General features: G+C 45.5%; 1 protein-coding gene across 4 annotated transcripts in view; it reads left to right on the top strand.

Moving 5' to 3' along the window:
• Nucleotides 1-13372, top strand: part of pou2f2b (POU class 2 homeobox 2b) — a 54697-nt gene extending 41325 nt beyond the window's left edge. For 2 of the 4 annotated variants that reach the window (XM_088409767.1, XM_088409770.1), the window contains 12 exons: nt 623-742; nt 995-1342; nt 2080-2185; nt 2258-2349; nt 2864-3019; nt 3084-3225; nt 3309-3457; nt 3880-4080; nt 4247-4452; nt 4771-4839; nt 5222-5295; nt 5760-13372. In XM_088409767.1, the coding sequence (XP_088265893.1) occupies nt 623-742; nt 995-1342; nt 2080-2185; nt 2258-2349; nt 2864-3019; nt 3084-3225; nt 3309-3457; nt 3880-4080; nt 4247-4452; nt 4771-4839; nt 5222-5295; nt 5760-6079 (1983 nt within the window). In that variant the 3' untranslated portion in view covers nt 6080-13372. The remainder of the gene's footprint in view (nt 1-622; nt 743-994; nt 1343-2079; nt 2186-2257; nt 2350-2863; nt 3020-3083; nt 3226-3308; nt 3458-3879; nt 4081-4246; nt 4453-4770; nt 4840-5221; nt 5296-5759) is intronic. The other 2 variants (XR_015865014.1, XM_088409771.1) reach the window with 2 other exon arrangements.
• Nucleotides 13373-14186: the final 814 nt, after the last annotated feature.

Raw genomic sequence — 14186 nt, 5'->3', positions numbered from 1 at the left:
GCTCCAGCCCGCCTGTCTGGTGCTTAACAACGTCTCATCCATCCTTCCACATGCATGGCATGTGTGTTGGACATTAATTAAATTGTCTTAGGTGTGGTTGAACGCTTTTTCTTCTCTCTGTACCCTGCGATTGGCTGGCAACAAGTTCAGGGTGTCCCTCCCCTGCCAAGTCAGCTGGGATAGACACCAGCAAGCCTGCGAAAATGAAAATGCATGAATTGTACCGCTCCCTTGTGGCCATACAGAAAAAAGCAACAAAGATCTTTCACAGATGGTTTCATTTATTACATCATATTGAATGTTATTAGTGTATGATATATTATTATATACAATTTATGTTATTTTGAATTACAGTATTTTTATTATCATAGTATGCTATGATATGTATTGTTTTACATATGATAACAAGTTATTATATTATTTTATTTCGTTCTATATTATTAGTTTTATGGGTTATTTTTGTCTTGTTTATATATATATTTTTTGTTTTATTCTTGGGCTTCAAGGGCTTACTAACATTTCTATTCATTTCAGTAGGAAACGATGATATCAAATAGGAGTGTTTTGAATTCTTACGTTCAGAGTACGCAAAACGAAAAAAATAAAAACTTGTTCCTTCTAGAATAAGATGGAAGAATGCAGCGAGATGTCCCCGGCGCTGCCTCCATCACATGGGCCCACCCCTTCCCAGACTGCTCTGCAACATACTCAACTCATGCTGACAGGCTCCCAGCTGGCAGGGGTGAGACACACACACACACACACACACACACACACTCTCTCTCTCAAGCTGTGTTTTGAATCAACTTTGAATATCTCTAATTTATATATACTGTATTTATATAATTTTTTAAAGCAGCATTCGAGCTGGTTCTCAACACAGCTGCACGCTTGGCGCCCTCTCTCTTGCGCCCGCTCTTTGCTTTTGCTTTTGCTTTTGCTTTGGCTTGCGACATCTAAACACTTGCCTCTCCTGCCACGGCGCCGCTCGCAGCTGACGGCTCTGTTGCCGGCGCAGCAGCAGCTCCTGTTGCAGCAGGCCCAGGCTCAGCTGCTGGCCGCCGCCGTGCAGCAGTCCAGCGCCGCGCACGCCGCCCACGCCGCCGCCCAGGCCACGCAGCAAGCTCAGGCGGCCGCGGCCGCCGCCGCCCACAAGCAGCAGCAGACGCAGCAGCAGGCGCAGGCGCAGCAGCAGGCGCAGGCGCAGGCGCAGCAGCAGGCGGGACAGAGCGGCCAGCAGGGTCAGGGAGCCAGCACACAGGAACACACTGCCCCGAGCGTCCCCGCCCCACCTCCTCCGCCCCAGCTTGCCCTCTCTCAGCCAATCCAGCTCACCGCCCAGGTACTGGCAGCCAATCGGAGCCTTCCGGGGCCAGCCTTTACAACAGTGGTTCTCAAACTGGGGTCCGTCGCGCATAATTTGGCGGGTCCAAAATAATTGCAATGAATTGTCACATTGCTTTTTTGCAAGCAAGCCTTGCTGAAAAAACTACACTTTTTGTGCTCGTTCTTAAATTCGTAATTGGTTTCAGGAAAATATGGTAATCATTTTGAGTCTCTTTGAATCTTTTTGAAGCTTTGATTTAAAAATTACAGTTTTTGTTGCAATTTTCATGGTAAACCAAGGAAAGATAGAGAAGCAAAAAATGTATCAAAAGTGGTTTCTAAGCCTTCATTGCTCCATCTTCATGCTGAACGTTCAATTCAGATCTTTTGCTGATTTCTTTAATATTTCTTTAATTTTTTTGAGGGGGTGATGTTTCCCTCCAATTTTCCTCTGTAGCCAATAAACTCTTGATATTCGCCAGGGATTTGGCGCCATCTTGTGGCATCTTTGACAATAGCTAGAGCTAAACTACAGTGAGTGCTGAAAATTTCAGTTTAGGTTCTTCTATGTGGGGGGGAAAAAAAAACAAAACACTTAAAGGGTGTTTCCTAAAAAAGAAGTTTGAGAATCCCTTTTCCACAATTCCCATTTTGTCCCGGCATGCTCTTTCCTCCCCACTTGTTCCTCCGCGCTTCTGCCGCTGTGATACTGTGTCACATGATCTTGGTGTGTTACGGTGCCACCTTCCTCAGGACATCCAGCAGTTGCTGCAGCTCCATCAGGTGATGTTGGTGCCGGGCCACTCGCTGCCGTCGCCCGCGCAGTTCCTCCTCCCTCAAACGCAGCAGGGCCAGCAAGGTAGCCGGGGTCGAAACGCTTTCATCCCAGATGTTTTCGCCAACGTGAACCCGACATCTTTCTTCTTACCAGCACTCCTGTCGACACCAAATCTTATTCCGCTACCTCAACCAAACCAAGGGAGTCTGCTGTCTGCTCAGAGTAGAATGGGACTGCAAGCACAGGTAGGAGACGGGGAGCCACGTTGGGTTACTTTCCATCAGAGCGCAAGGACAATGGGATCAAGGTTGGACAATATAGACAGTTAAAAATGTAAAAATGCAGGCAGCAGAAGTTCAGAGCATTCATTTCTTCTCTCCCATGGGAAAAAAAACTCAATTAGTGGACAATTCATGGATTGCTCATTTATTACTGAAATATCCTAATGTAATTCAGATTCATTAAGTTATGCATGATGATATACTGTATTAGTTGTTGGAGGTTTTGAGCTGCTAGGTTCCGAATGCTCGAAATTAGCTTGCATGTTCTCTTTTTTGAAGGATTGGCATTTAAAGAATTAAATAATAATAATCAATGACTATTATAGAGTATTATAGGATTTGATCAGTTAAGGATTATGTCAAACGTATCTAGATATGCTAAGAAAATGATGTAAAAACGATGTCTTTTTAAACCTTTCTTACCATATATATGCATATATACAAACATACACACACATATGGCGCTTCCACGTTTCAGCGAGACAAGAGCCTGGAGGCGAGCGGCGGCGGGGGCGTAGGCCTGACCTCGGTGCCGCCGGTGCCCTCTCACCCCGAGGAGCCCAGCGACCTGGAGGAGCTGGAGCAGTTTGCTCGCACTTTCAAACAGAGACGCATCAAACTGGGCTTCACTCAGGTAGGGACGCCGGACGGGCGCCGTGCGGCCGCTGCGGGGTTTTAACGCGGCGCGGTGCGCGCAGGGTGACGTGGGCCTGGCCATGGGAAAGCTCTACGGCAACGACTTCAGCCAGACCACCATCTCCCGCTTCGAGGCCCTCAACCTCAGCTTTAAGAACATGTGCAAGCTCAAGCCGCTGCTGGAGAAGTGGCTCAACGACGCAGGTGGCGCCCTCGCCTTCCCCGTCGTCAAACGTGATTCTTGCGGCTGACCGCCCGGCCTTCCTTCCCCCGCCCTCCCCTCCCAGAGACCATGTCCATCGACAGCACCCTGCCCAGCCCCAGCTCGCTGTCGTCGCCCTCGCTGGGCTTCGACGGCATGCCCGGCCGCCGCAGGAAGAAGAGAACCAGCATCGAGACCAACGTACGCGTCGCCCTGGAGCGCGCTTTCTTGACGGTAAGACGCGCCGCCGCCTCTCGCAACTTCCTGTCTTCACATTTGGAAATGGCCTTGAAATGATATTGACAAGCTAGCGTGCAAGTGCAAACATAAACAAACGAGTCGCTTTTCTTACAGGCTCATTTTTCAGCTGCAGCTGAACAAAATGCTATTAAATACAATGTAACACATTTACACCTCATGAATTACTAAACGTTATAATTTTTTTTTAATTCGGGCAGCTCTCCACATCATTTATTTTCAATGTGATGAAGTGACGTCAAAAAACATTTGACTCAACTTGCTATGTTCAAAAGCGATCAGTAGCAACTGCAACTAAGTCAGGACATCAGCAGCAACATTGATAACTGTCAACAGTCTTGAATGGTAATCATGCGCATAATGGTCCCCATAATGGAGTTGTTGATTTTCCATCGCAGAACCAGAAGCCTACCTCAGAGGAGATCCTGCTGATCGCCGAGCAGCTGAACATGGAGAAGGAGGTGATCCGGGTGTGGTTCTGCAACCGCCGGCAGAAGGAGAAGCGCATCAACCCCAGCAGCTCCACCCCTCCCCTGCCCACCCAGCCCGCCGGCGCCCCACCCGCGCACAGCAAGCCCCCTTGCTACAGCCCCCACATGGTGCGTCAGAACACCCCTTTGACCCATGATAATTCAATGCGGGAACGAGGTATCCTCGTTCACCTGGGCTGGGCCGTCTAGCCTGAATTGACCGTTTATGATTTTTGGATGGGGGGGGGTGGCCTTTATGTATTTTTACGTGTGGGTTTCTCTGTCCCAACATCAGATGAGCACCCAGCTGTCCCAGGCCGTGACCAGCCTCAGTAGCACAACGGCGACCACCATGTCCCCCGTCTGCCCCCTGAGCTCCAGCCTCACCTCCAGCTCCGCCCCTTCCCCGGTCACGCCTCCCCCGGCTCCGCCCGCCGCTCCTCCCCGCAGCACGGCCAGCCCGGCCACCCCAGGACACAGCTCGCTCAATCTTAATGCCAGGTATGAGATTTTTTTTTCCTAGCAACAGTAATGTATACTAATTTTAATCCATTTTAATGTAAACCTAACAGTCAAAGCTTGCACATAACTTGCTTGAATCTCACAATTAATCACTCAATCTTAAAGAAATGTTTTACATGTTTTTCGTGACTCTGCATTCAATTTTAGGTGTTTATTTATTCATGTTTAGTTTTGAAGCAATAGAATAAAGGAGGATTCAATAAAATGGGGTATTTATATATTAAAGAAACGTAATATTATTTACTCAAGCGCAATATCAGCAATGTATTGTAACGGCGCGTGCGTGTGCGTTGACAGCTTGTGGCGCGTGGCTAAAAAGAACGGCGAGGTGTCGAGCTACATGAGCGACTTTGCCGCAAACTTGAGGTGAGGACCACACGCACGTCACGCGTGCGTCACGGCCCGCATGCAAACCTCGCACCCAGAAAGTTCTTGTGAGAATTTAGCAGGATTTTCGTTTCATTTTTCTTTTTGTCATCGTTTGTTTTTGATGCACCGCACTGTGTTGCGGTTGTTTCCTTTGAAATTCTCACGAGAACCACTTTGCTTTCATTGCTAGACATGTCTGCATCTTTCCGCACCCGTCGGGTCGCTTGCAGAGCGGAAGCTTCAACTTGATATCGGAGCTTCCGCTGCGCACCTCGCCTTTTTATAATCTGCTAACCCGGCTTCTAAATCTCCTTTTCTCTCCTTTCTCTCTTTGCCCTTCCGCTTTGCATGCTGCGTGTGCGCGCCCACGCACAAACAGGAACACTGTGATGGGGGTTAACACAGGGATGAACCAAGCCCTCCTCGCTAACAATCCCCTGGCCACTATTCAAGGTGTGTCTTTGGAAAACTCCAACTCAAACATCATCCTTTTCACCTCTTGTCTTTCAGTTACTAAAAAAAGCAATAAAAAATGCCATTATATTATTATTAAAAAGGTATATCAGGGTGTGCCCATAAAAAAATCGATCCATTATCGATTTCAATCAATATAAAAACCAGCACAAAGACGAAAAAAACAAAACAACGTATTTTCAAAATTTATTATCAACATTAGCCCCCCAAAAATTGCAAAAATGTTTTGCAAAGCTTTCACTGTAGCGTAATTGAAGAAAAGGTTGCTTCATGTTCCAATTAATTTGCTCTTATTTTGAAAACTGAGCAGTTATCGTCGGGGCACGGAATCGGATGAGCTGAGATGAACCAAGTTCATACCTCGCGGAACCCCGGAAGGTTCTCTTGTCACGAACGGCCGTCAGTAGGAACGTTCTCATTTTTGCTGTTTGTGCATCCTTCAGCCCTAGCAACCAGTGGTGGTCACCTGCCTCTTTCCAGTCTTGAGGGCGGCGGCGGCAAGATGATGCTGGGCGCGTCGGGCGGGCAGGGCGGCGGCCTGGCGTCCTCGCTGTTCCTCAACCACCCGGCCCTCCTCCACATGGGCCAGGGCCCCGGCGCCGCCGGCCTGCTGAGCGCGGCGGTGGCCAAGGCCTCGCGCCCGTCCCCCTTCGCCCCTTCGGCCAGCAGCATCAGCCCCACCCTCTGCTCCCCCTCCCCCTGCTCCAGCCCCGCCTCCTCCTGCTCGTCCAGCGAAATGGCGCACAGCCCCAAGGTGGAGTGACGGCGCCGGGCGGCCAATCAGAGAGGAGGAAGGAAGGAAGGAAGGAAGGAAGGAAGGAAGCGGGCATCTCTGGCCTTTCACACCAAAGCTAGCTCTTCCTCTCTCTCTTGCGCTCTTCTTCTTCTCCCTGGCCTCTCCGTCCTTCCCTTTTCCCGTCCCGCGAGAAGGGAAGACGAGGGAAGGAGGGCGGGATCAAGGAGGGGGGAAGGGGGCGGGAAGCGGAAGACCGAAACCAAAAATCTTCTTTTTCTTTTTTTTTTTTGTTTCATCAGCATCGGCCTCGGCGCCGCCAGACTCTCGGAGGGAGACGGGACCGGCGCCGAGGCCTAAACCAAAAATGACAAAAGAACAACCGAGGAGGACAAAGAAAAGGAGGAGTTCCTTTTTTTTGAAGTATTTATTTTGCGGGTCCGATGAGGAAGGCGGAGGATGAGGAGACGTCTGAAACCAAAAATATACCTAAGGAGGAGGCGGAGGAGGAACACACAATGACAACCATACCAAAATCCCAAATACCAAAAAATACGGAGAGAAAAGCTTTATTCCAAGGACTTGTAAATAAATAGTCAAGCTATCCAGGACCAGGACTCCAACGCCACCATCGCATTGTTTGTCCCCCATTTCATACGGATGCTGGTAGGCGTGGGCCCATAATCCATTCAATAACCTCAAACCAGTAGGCTTTTTTTCTTTCTTTTTGCTTCATTCAACAGAGAAGTCGAAACAGGAACGGAATTGGATTAGCCTCTTTGAAAATCTGCACTTCCGGAAGATGATTGGACCGACGTTTACCGCTCAGCACGCCCTCCGTGCCTTTTTTCTTTTGCGATGGCTCTCAGAGCGCCACTTGAAAAAGGCACACGTAAGTGCTCACTTTTGGATCGAAAACAAATAGCTAGTATAAAAATCTTGATTTTTGTATCATTTTAAGAATTACAATTGACACTCAAAGTTATTTTAAATATAAATCAGTATTTTTTCAGTTAATGGAAATGCGGTGCCGTTTTACAATAACAGGAATACGTATCACTAGTGCTTGCAGAGTTGACTCAACAAGTTGCCTCTGAACATGATTAGATGGCGATCGTTTTTTTTAGCCTGCATGGATGATAACGAGGAGACTTTGCTAAGAACAATAAAAAACAAGAATAATGTTCTTTATTTATTCATTCGTACTAAACATGGTATACCTTTCTAAATCTACCAAATATTCTTGTTTCTTTTTTTTTTTCATAAAATAGATTGTGTTGAGAGCTGTAATTTTAATACCGTGATATTTTTTGCTTACGTTTATCGCGCCGTCAGAATCTAATATCGGCCCATGCCTAGTTGCTAGTTAGCTTAGCATCGCCTTGTTCCATGTAGCTCATCCTCATCATCTTCATTCCACCCGCGGTAGACCAAGGCACCTCTGGGATTGGTCGCCGCCGCCCTTTTCGTCAATCAACTTTGCGTCCATCGCCGCCATCCGTCCACGTCCGACTGCCATTAAACGCTCAAAAATGGAAACCAAAGCATTTTTCCCCCCCCGAGGCCTCGAGGTTTTCTTCAAGAGCCTCGTCCGAGACACTTGACGCCCCTGACGGCTCGGCGGCGGGACGGGGGGGGAGGCGTTCCAAAACCAGGACCATAGGCCTCCCCCGCCCGCCGCGAAGCGCCACTCCCGGGTCATCAGCTCAACGTTCAATCCCCAATCTCCGTCGGATAACCGACGGATACGTTTGCCGAACGTTGATGGGGTAAGTTGGTTGAAACCCCCCCCAAAAAAAAAAAAAAAAGATGGGTCAATTTTGCCCAACGGACCGCTCACCAGGCAAAGGGTGGGACACACGGCTGTGACCTTACACCTTTTATAAAAGGATACCAAAAATAAACCAAAACCAAATAGAGACAAACAACCGCAGGACCGAAGGAAGCAAACCAAAAAAAAAAAATCAGCAACCAAAACGTGTCTGGAGGGCGAAGGGTAGGCGGAGCTCCTTAAATGCCCCGCCCCTCCAGCCCCAGCGGACGGAAGCTAACGCAAACGACCTCACTGAACTCAATCCTTGCTTTTTGTCGGGTTGTTTTTCGCGCTTTCGCCGCTCTCACCTACCACGCCAAGCTCTTGATTTCATTTCATTTTTTTTCTAGTTGTGCTAGAAATTTTTATCAGGTGATTGAGTCAAACAAGAAAAACTGTGAAAAATTTAGCTTCCAGATTTTTCCAAAAACCCAAACAAACCAAATAGACACCACGTGACGGTCCGGTAAAAACGGAGCAGTTTTGTGTGTTTGGGCCGTTAGCGGGCGGCCAATAGAAAAGACGCGGCTCGTCGGCGCGATGGCTCGCTGGCGCCCCCCGCAGTCCAATGCAGGCGGGCGTTTTACCCCAAAGACGACCCGGCTTCTGCGTGGAGCTCGGCGCCTCAAAAGGTCAAGCCTTTTGTCCACGTGGACTCTTTAGACGGAATGTATCTGTTAGTGCTTCTATAGATTTTTGTAGTAAAAAAAAAAAAACAAAAACAAAAAATATCTATGTTCTACTACTGCTTACTTATTGCCAATGTATTGAAAAAAAAATGACTGAGAAAAAAAAGATCCTTAAAAACATTGACTTGATTTTAGACCAAAAATTTTAACTATCTCTCTTTTTTTTTTTTTTTATTTAGACTTTTGATTGTACTATTTATTCAGGGTAGGCTTGATTTGTTCCCTTGCTATTTATTTGTTTATTTATTCCGTTTTAATATTCCGGGACGGACGTGACGTTGTTCAAACCAAAAAAATTCCCGCCAAAACGTCGTCCCGGTGACTTTGCAAAAGCGCGTCCTCGGTTTACGACGGTCCTGAACTCGTCGTGGTCACGCGGCACAATAATCCTTTTCTTTGTTTTATATTGCTAGCCTACGAGTCTTTTTCTTATAAATATTCGCTGTAATAATAAAGACGTAAGTTACGAGAATTTTCGGTTACTCCGTCATAAACCGAGGAACACCCCCCCCATTCGAGTTTTTTTTTTTGTACAGTGACCTGTTTGTAAGCAGAGCAAAAAGTTGAACCTTTTTTTTCTCCGCAGTGAGAAACTATGAAAGCTTTACTGCTACAAGACCAAAAAGAAGCAAAACACAAGAAAGGAGGCTTTAATCTTTTTTTTTTTTCTCTCAATATTCTCCCTTGAACCTTCCTTTTTTTTTACTCTCGTTTGTTTTCTTGAGCTTTTCTTGTGTTCCTCCATCCGGTGTTGGATGTAGAAGAGAGATAGTTCATCATATACCTCATTTTCTCAGACGATAAACCAAATAGATGAATGCTTTAAACAAAAAGTGTTGGGGGGGGTTGGGGGGAAAAGGAGGGGTGGGAGCGGATCCTTAAAGGTTAGCAAGATGTGCTGACGCAATTTTGGAACGTCTTTATGGGACTCTTTCACACTGAGGTCCTCAATAGTTCCGCCAAAAGATGAGATGATACTACCTACCAATTTTTCATTCCGGTCGCACAGAAAAGGCGGGAAAAAGCCATCTTTCGCAGGCAGTGTGAAAGGGGGTTAGAATTCGGTTACATTATAGTTATTTGTTTCATTTGTACTTTTTTTCCATTTACTAGAGAAAGTTTTTTAGTTCTAAGTTTTTATTAGTACCGTATTTTAGCTCCTAGCATGCGGGAATTTTTTTCACGGCATACCAGTACTTTATATGAGCACACATAGTACTCTTACTACATTTCTCTCATGCTACTCCTTCAGTAATTCCGGTACCTCAAAAAGCTCGCTCCACCCGCAAAAATATGCAGAAATCATGAATGAAATGAGATGTTATCTATAATAGATGTATGTATTCATTAATGAACGAACTGAATGTTTTGTGGTTAGCCGCTGCCTAATTTATCCGCTAACAGTCGCATAATCACGCACTGGCACTTATTATTTTTTTTTCGACGTAAAGCAGTGGGCAAAATATCAATAAGCAAGCTTATTTCAAATAATTCCACACGTAACAGGTTATAAGGCGCCTCATTTTTGCGAAAGGCTGAATGCTAAATAGTTTATTCTAATTGTACCGTACGCATGTTTGCTATATTTAGCGCTATTGCGCTAGATTCGTCCAGAAAAGGAAATATGGGCTTGTAGTTCCGATTTAGATTTCTTTACTTTTACTTGACTTTTTCTTTACTTATTTCTTTTCTTTACTCTGAACTGTTTTTCATTCAATTCATTTTCTTTCAAATTTGCCTTTCACACGTTTGGGTAAACCGTAGTAAATGTGAAAAGGTCATAAGTGATCAAGGCTGCGGTCAGCACACACAACTTGCGTAAGCCTGGGCCCCCCACCCTCCCCGGAAACGCCCCGGCGCCCCCCGCTGTCCGCGTTGAGCTTCGAAGGCCGCCCCCGTCCTCGGGAGGGGCGGCCGGACGGCGGTCTCCAGGTGACACGTCCTCCAGACATTCCCCGTCGGGGGTGACGGTCTCCCTCCGTCCAGGCGGAGGCGGCGCGCGCGCGGGCGGGTGGGCCTCGGGCCTCCGGGGCGGGGATGTCCCCCCTTAGTGAATGATACCAAAGTCTATGCCCCGCCCCAGAGAACTCCCCCGCGCCCCCACCTGCCGCCGCTTAACCTCCGCCGGATTCCGGCAGCTTCGTTCCTGAAGATGAATGTTGAATTCCGTTAGCGCCATTAGCATTAGCGTAGCAAAGCACAAAGCCAACCACGTTTTTACTTTTATACAGCCGGCTAGCTTTAGCCCGACGCTACTGCGCTTTAGCCTTTTGCTAAGCTAACGTCCTCTTTAAATTTTCACCCTGTAAAATCTCTTCCTTTTAAAAGCTAGCGTAAGTGCTACTATCGGGATTTTTTTTTCTTCTCAAGGAAAGGAAAGGAATGGAACTGCCGGGAGGAGGCGAGACGCGCTAACTAGCGCGCCGCTACGTTTCCCGCCCGCCGACCTCTCTCTTTGTCTTCTGTCGACGCAGCTTTCGTCCAAAGTTTTTTCACAGCCACGCACGCCGCATCCCAAAAACGTTTCCAAGAATCAAACCAAAGAGCTCTGACTTTCTTGAAGAAAAAAAAAAAAAGTGTCACCTAGAGACTCGCCGTTCTTGTACAACCTCAGCTGTCCAAAGGGAAATAATAATGACGCTAAAGAAGAAAATGATGATGAAATGTATATTTTTTGAGTATTTGTCATTGGGGAAAAAAAAAAAATCTGAATTATGATGATCTTGACGATGATAATGAAGTTTCTCTTGGTATCTTTGTAGCTGTTCCGATCCTTATTGCGTTCTCGTCCGTTTTCTGCCAAAGTACCGCCTCCCTCCTTGACCTTTGACCCCGATGTTTCCTGCCCCACTGTCTGTGTGAGATTCTGTGCGAGTGAGGGGTTTCCCCGGAAGTGGTCGTTTGACAACTTCCACCTTCATGTAGCTTTAATTGCCCCTGTCGATGAAGGTGTGTTTGGATGGCGTGCAAAGGGAAGTGCGGGTGCCCCACCGTGCCCCCCGAGATTCATCTCATTTCCTCATTCGAGGCCCATCGATCGCAGCGTCCATCGCGACGCGACGCCTCGTAATGGAGCATCTATTAGCGATGGGCGTGCCCCCAAAATCTGGGTCGTACCCGTGTTGCACCCATGAATTGAAATCCTTCTAATAAAACCCCAAGCCAATTTAAAACCCAACCAGTCACCTTAATTTGAAATTTTTCTTTGAAACTTGCACCCTTGTTTAAAACGCTCAACCCTGAAGCGAAACCCTTCTTTCAAATGCTATCCCTAATTTAAAGCCCTAATTTGAAACCCCAACTGTACCTAGAAAACCCGAACCGTTTAAAACACTTTAAACTATGTTGATACCCTGACTAATTTCAAATTCTATTTCCAAACCCTCGCCCTCGTTCGAAACCCTAACTGGACTCAAAGACCCACTCAGAAGCGTTTAAAACCCTACTGGTTTAGATACCAGTTGGTTCCCTGACTAATTTAAAACCCTATTTTGAAACCCACACACTTAAAAACCCAACTTTGAAACAGCTACCATAGATTAAAACCCTACTTTTAAACCCGTTTCAAACCCTAATTTGAAGTGGTAACTATACATCAAAAACCTAACCCTAGTTTAAAATCCTACATGTTTAAACCTTACTTTGATACCCTCACTAATTATACTTTGCAACTCGTATCCTATGTTAAAACCCTACTTTGAAAGCTCCACCATAGATTAAAACCCTACTTTTAACCCGTAGTTTAAAACCCTAATTTGAATCTGTAACTAGTCGAAAACCCTAACCCTAGTTCAAAACCCTACCTGTTTAAATCTTACTTTGATACCCTCATTAATTTAAAATTATACTTTGCAACTCATACCCTATGTTAAAACTCGACTTTAAAACCCTACTTTGAAACCTATACCCTATTTGAAAACCTCAGTTAGAAAGCTCTACCATAGGTTACAACCCTTCTTTTAAACCCCAGTTTAAAACCCTAAATTGAAACCATAACTAGACTCCAAAACCCTAACCCTAATTTAAAACCCTAACAGATTTTTAAACATTAGTTTGATACCCTCACTAATATAAAATTACACTTTACAACTCATACAGTAGCCTATCCCAGAACCTGAGTTTGAAACCCTACCGCTAATATTAAAACCTGACTTTGAAAGCCCAACCCTTTGACATCCTAAGGCTAATTAATTTGACATCCTAAGCGTTTTTAACCCTACTTGAAAACCACCACCATGGTTTAAAACCCTATTTTGAAACCCTAAACCTAGTTTGAAACCCTAGGTACTCGAGGTATCGCTCGATTAAAACGCAACTTTAATACCCCAAACCGAGTGTCAAACCAGTTTGAAACCTGGTTTTGAGAACCTATTCCTAGGTTGACGCTAAGCCTAGCTTTAAACCGTACTTTGAAACCTCCACCTACTTTGTAACCCTAATTTGAAGTCATAAACCCTGTTTCAAAATCAAATCCAAAACCTTCCATTTGAAACCCTATCGATAGCACAGAAGTGATTGGGCGACCTGCTTGATGTGGGCGGGGACCGATTCGACCCTCCCTCAGCTGGAGGCCCCACCCTCTGCACGCCCCTGGGATGGATGTTGACATCAACTGCCCCGCCCCCATTGTGTCTTCCATCATGTGAGCACAGCCCCAAACCCTCGTAGTAGCGACTTTTAGTGTTTATCCTGAAATGAAAAACCAAAAAAAAAAAAAAAAGTAACTCTGCTTGTTCATTGTACAGTGTTGTTTATTTTAAGTCATTTTTGTAACTGAACGTGTTTCATTCATCCAAATAAAAACAGGAGACAAAAAGTGTACGGATGAGCCTGTCCCCGCTGCTGCCCGCCGACTCTTGACTCCTTCCGCTTCAGGCGTCAAAAGCTGTAACGACACGTTCGCACCACCGGAGGGCGCAAGAAGACAAAATTGGTTGCAAGAGCGTTTGATGAACTAAAGAGCGAATTTTTCTTTAACCTTGTAAAGGGCGTCCAAGTTAGAGAACGCCGCACATTTTTTCAATATATAATGTTATGCTTTATTTTTGGAACTTTACTGTAGATGGTCGGCTTTACGTTTTTGGGGGTGGGGGGGGGGGGCTTCGTCAGAAAGTATACAGTGACTTTTTTAAGGAATTTTTTTGAAAGTAAAGAACTCCTTACTATACATGATCATTTTTAACTGGAAAAAAACCGCTCACGATATTAAAAACGCCTCACCACGCATGGTGTTTTTCGGAAAAAAAATGCTAAAAATAGTAAGCCATTTGTGGTTGCTATTTGCAACAAAATGCCTTACTATATTAATTTTTTTTCCAGAAACAATGCCTTTTTTTAATGGAAATAACCCCTTACTATAAATGTTTTTTTTTTGGAGGGGATACCTTACTATGCGTAGTATTTAAAAAAAAAAAAAACCTTAATGTACTGTCATTTTTTTGCAAAAAAAAAGTTTTTAAAAAGTGTTTTTTTTTCATTGCTTTACTATATATTTTTTTTTAATGCGGAAAAATGCCATACTATACATGGCCTTTTTTGTGAAAAAATGCTTTACTATACATAGCTGGTTTTTGCAGACAAAAAAAAATCACCTTACTCTACATAAGTCATTTGTTTACGCATGGTTGTGTTTTTT

Source organism: Hippichthys cyanospilos, chromosome 3, assembly GCF_059441005.1.
Source record: "Hippichthys cyanospilos isolate Australia breed blue-spotted pipefish chromosome 3, RoL_Hcya_1.0, whole genome shotgun sequence".
Classification (NCBI taxonomy): Eukaryota; Metazoa; Chordata; class Actinopteri; order Syngnathiformes; family Syngnathidae; genus Hippichthys; species Hippichthys cyanospilos.
This window is presented reverse-complemented; position numbering and strand designations above follow the sequence as displayed.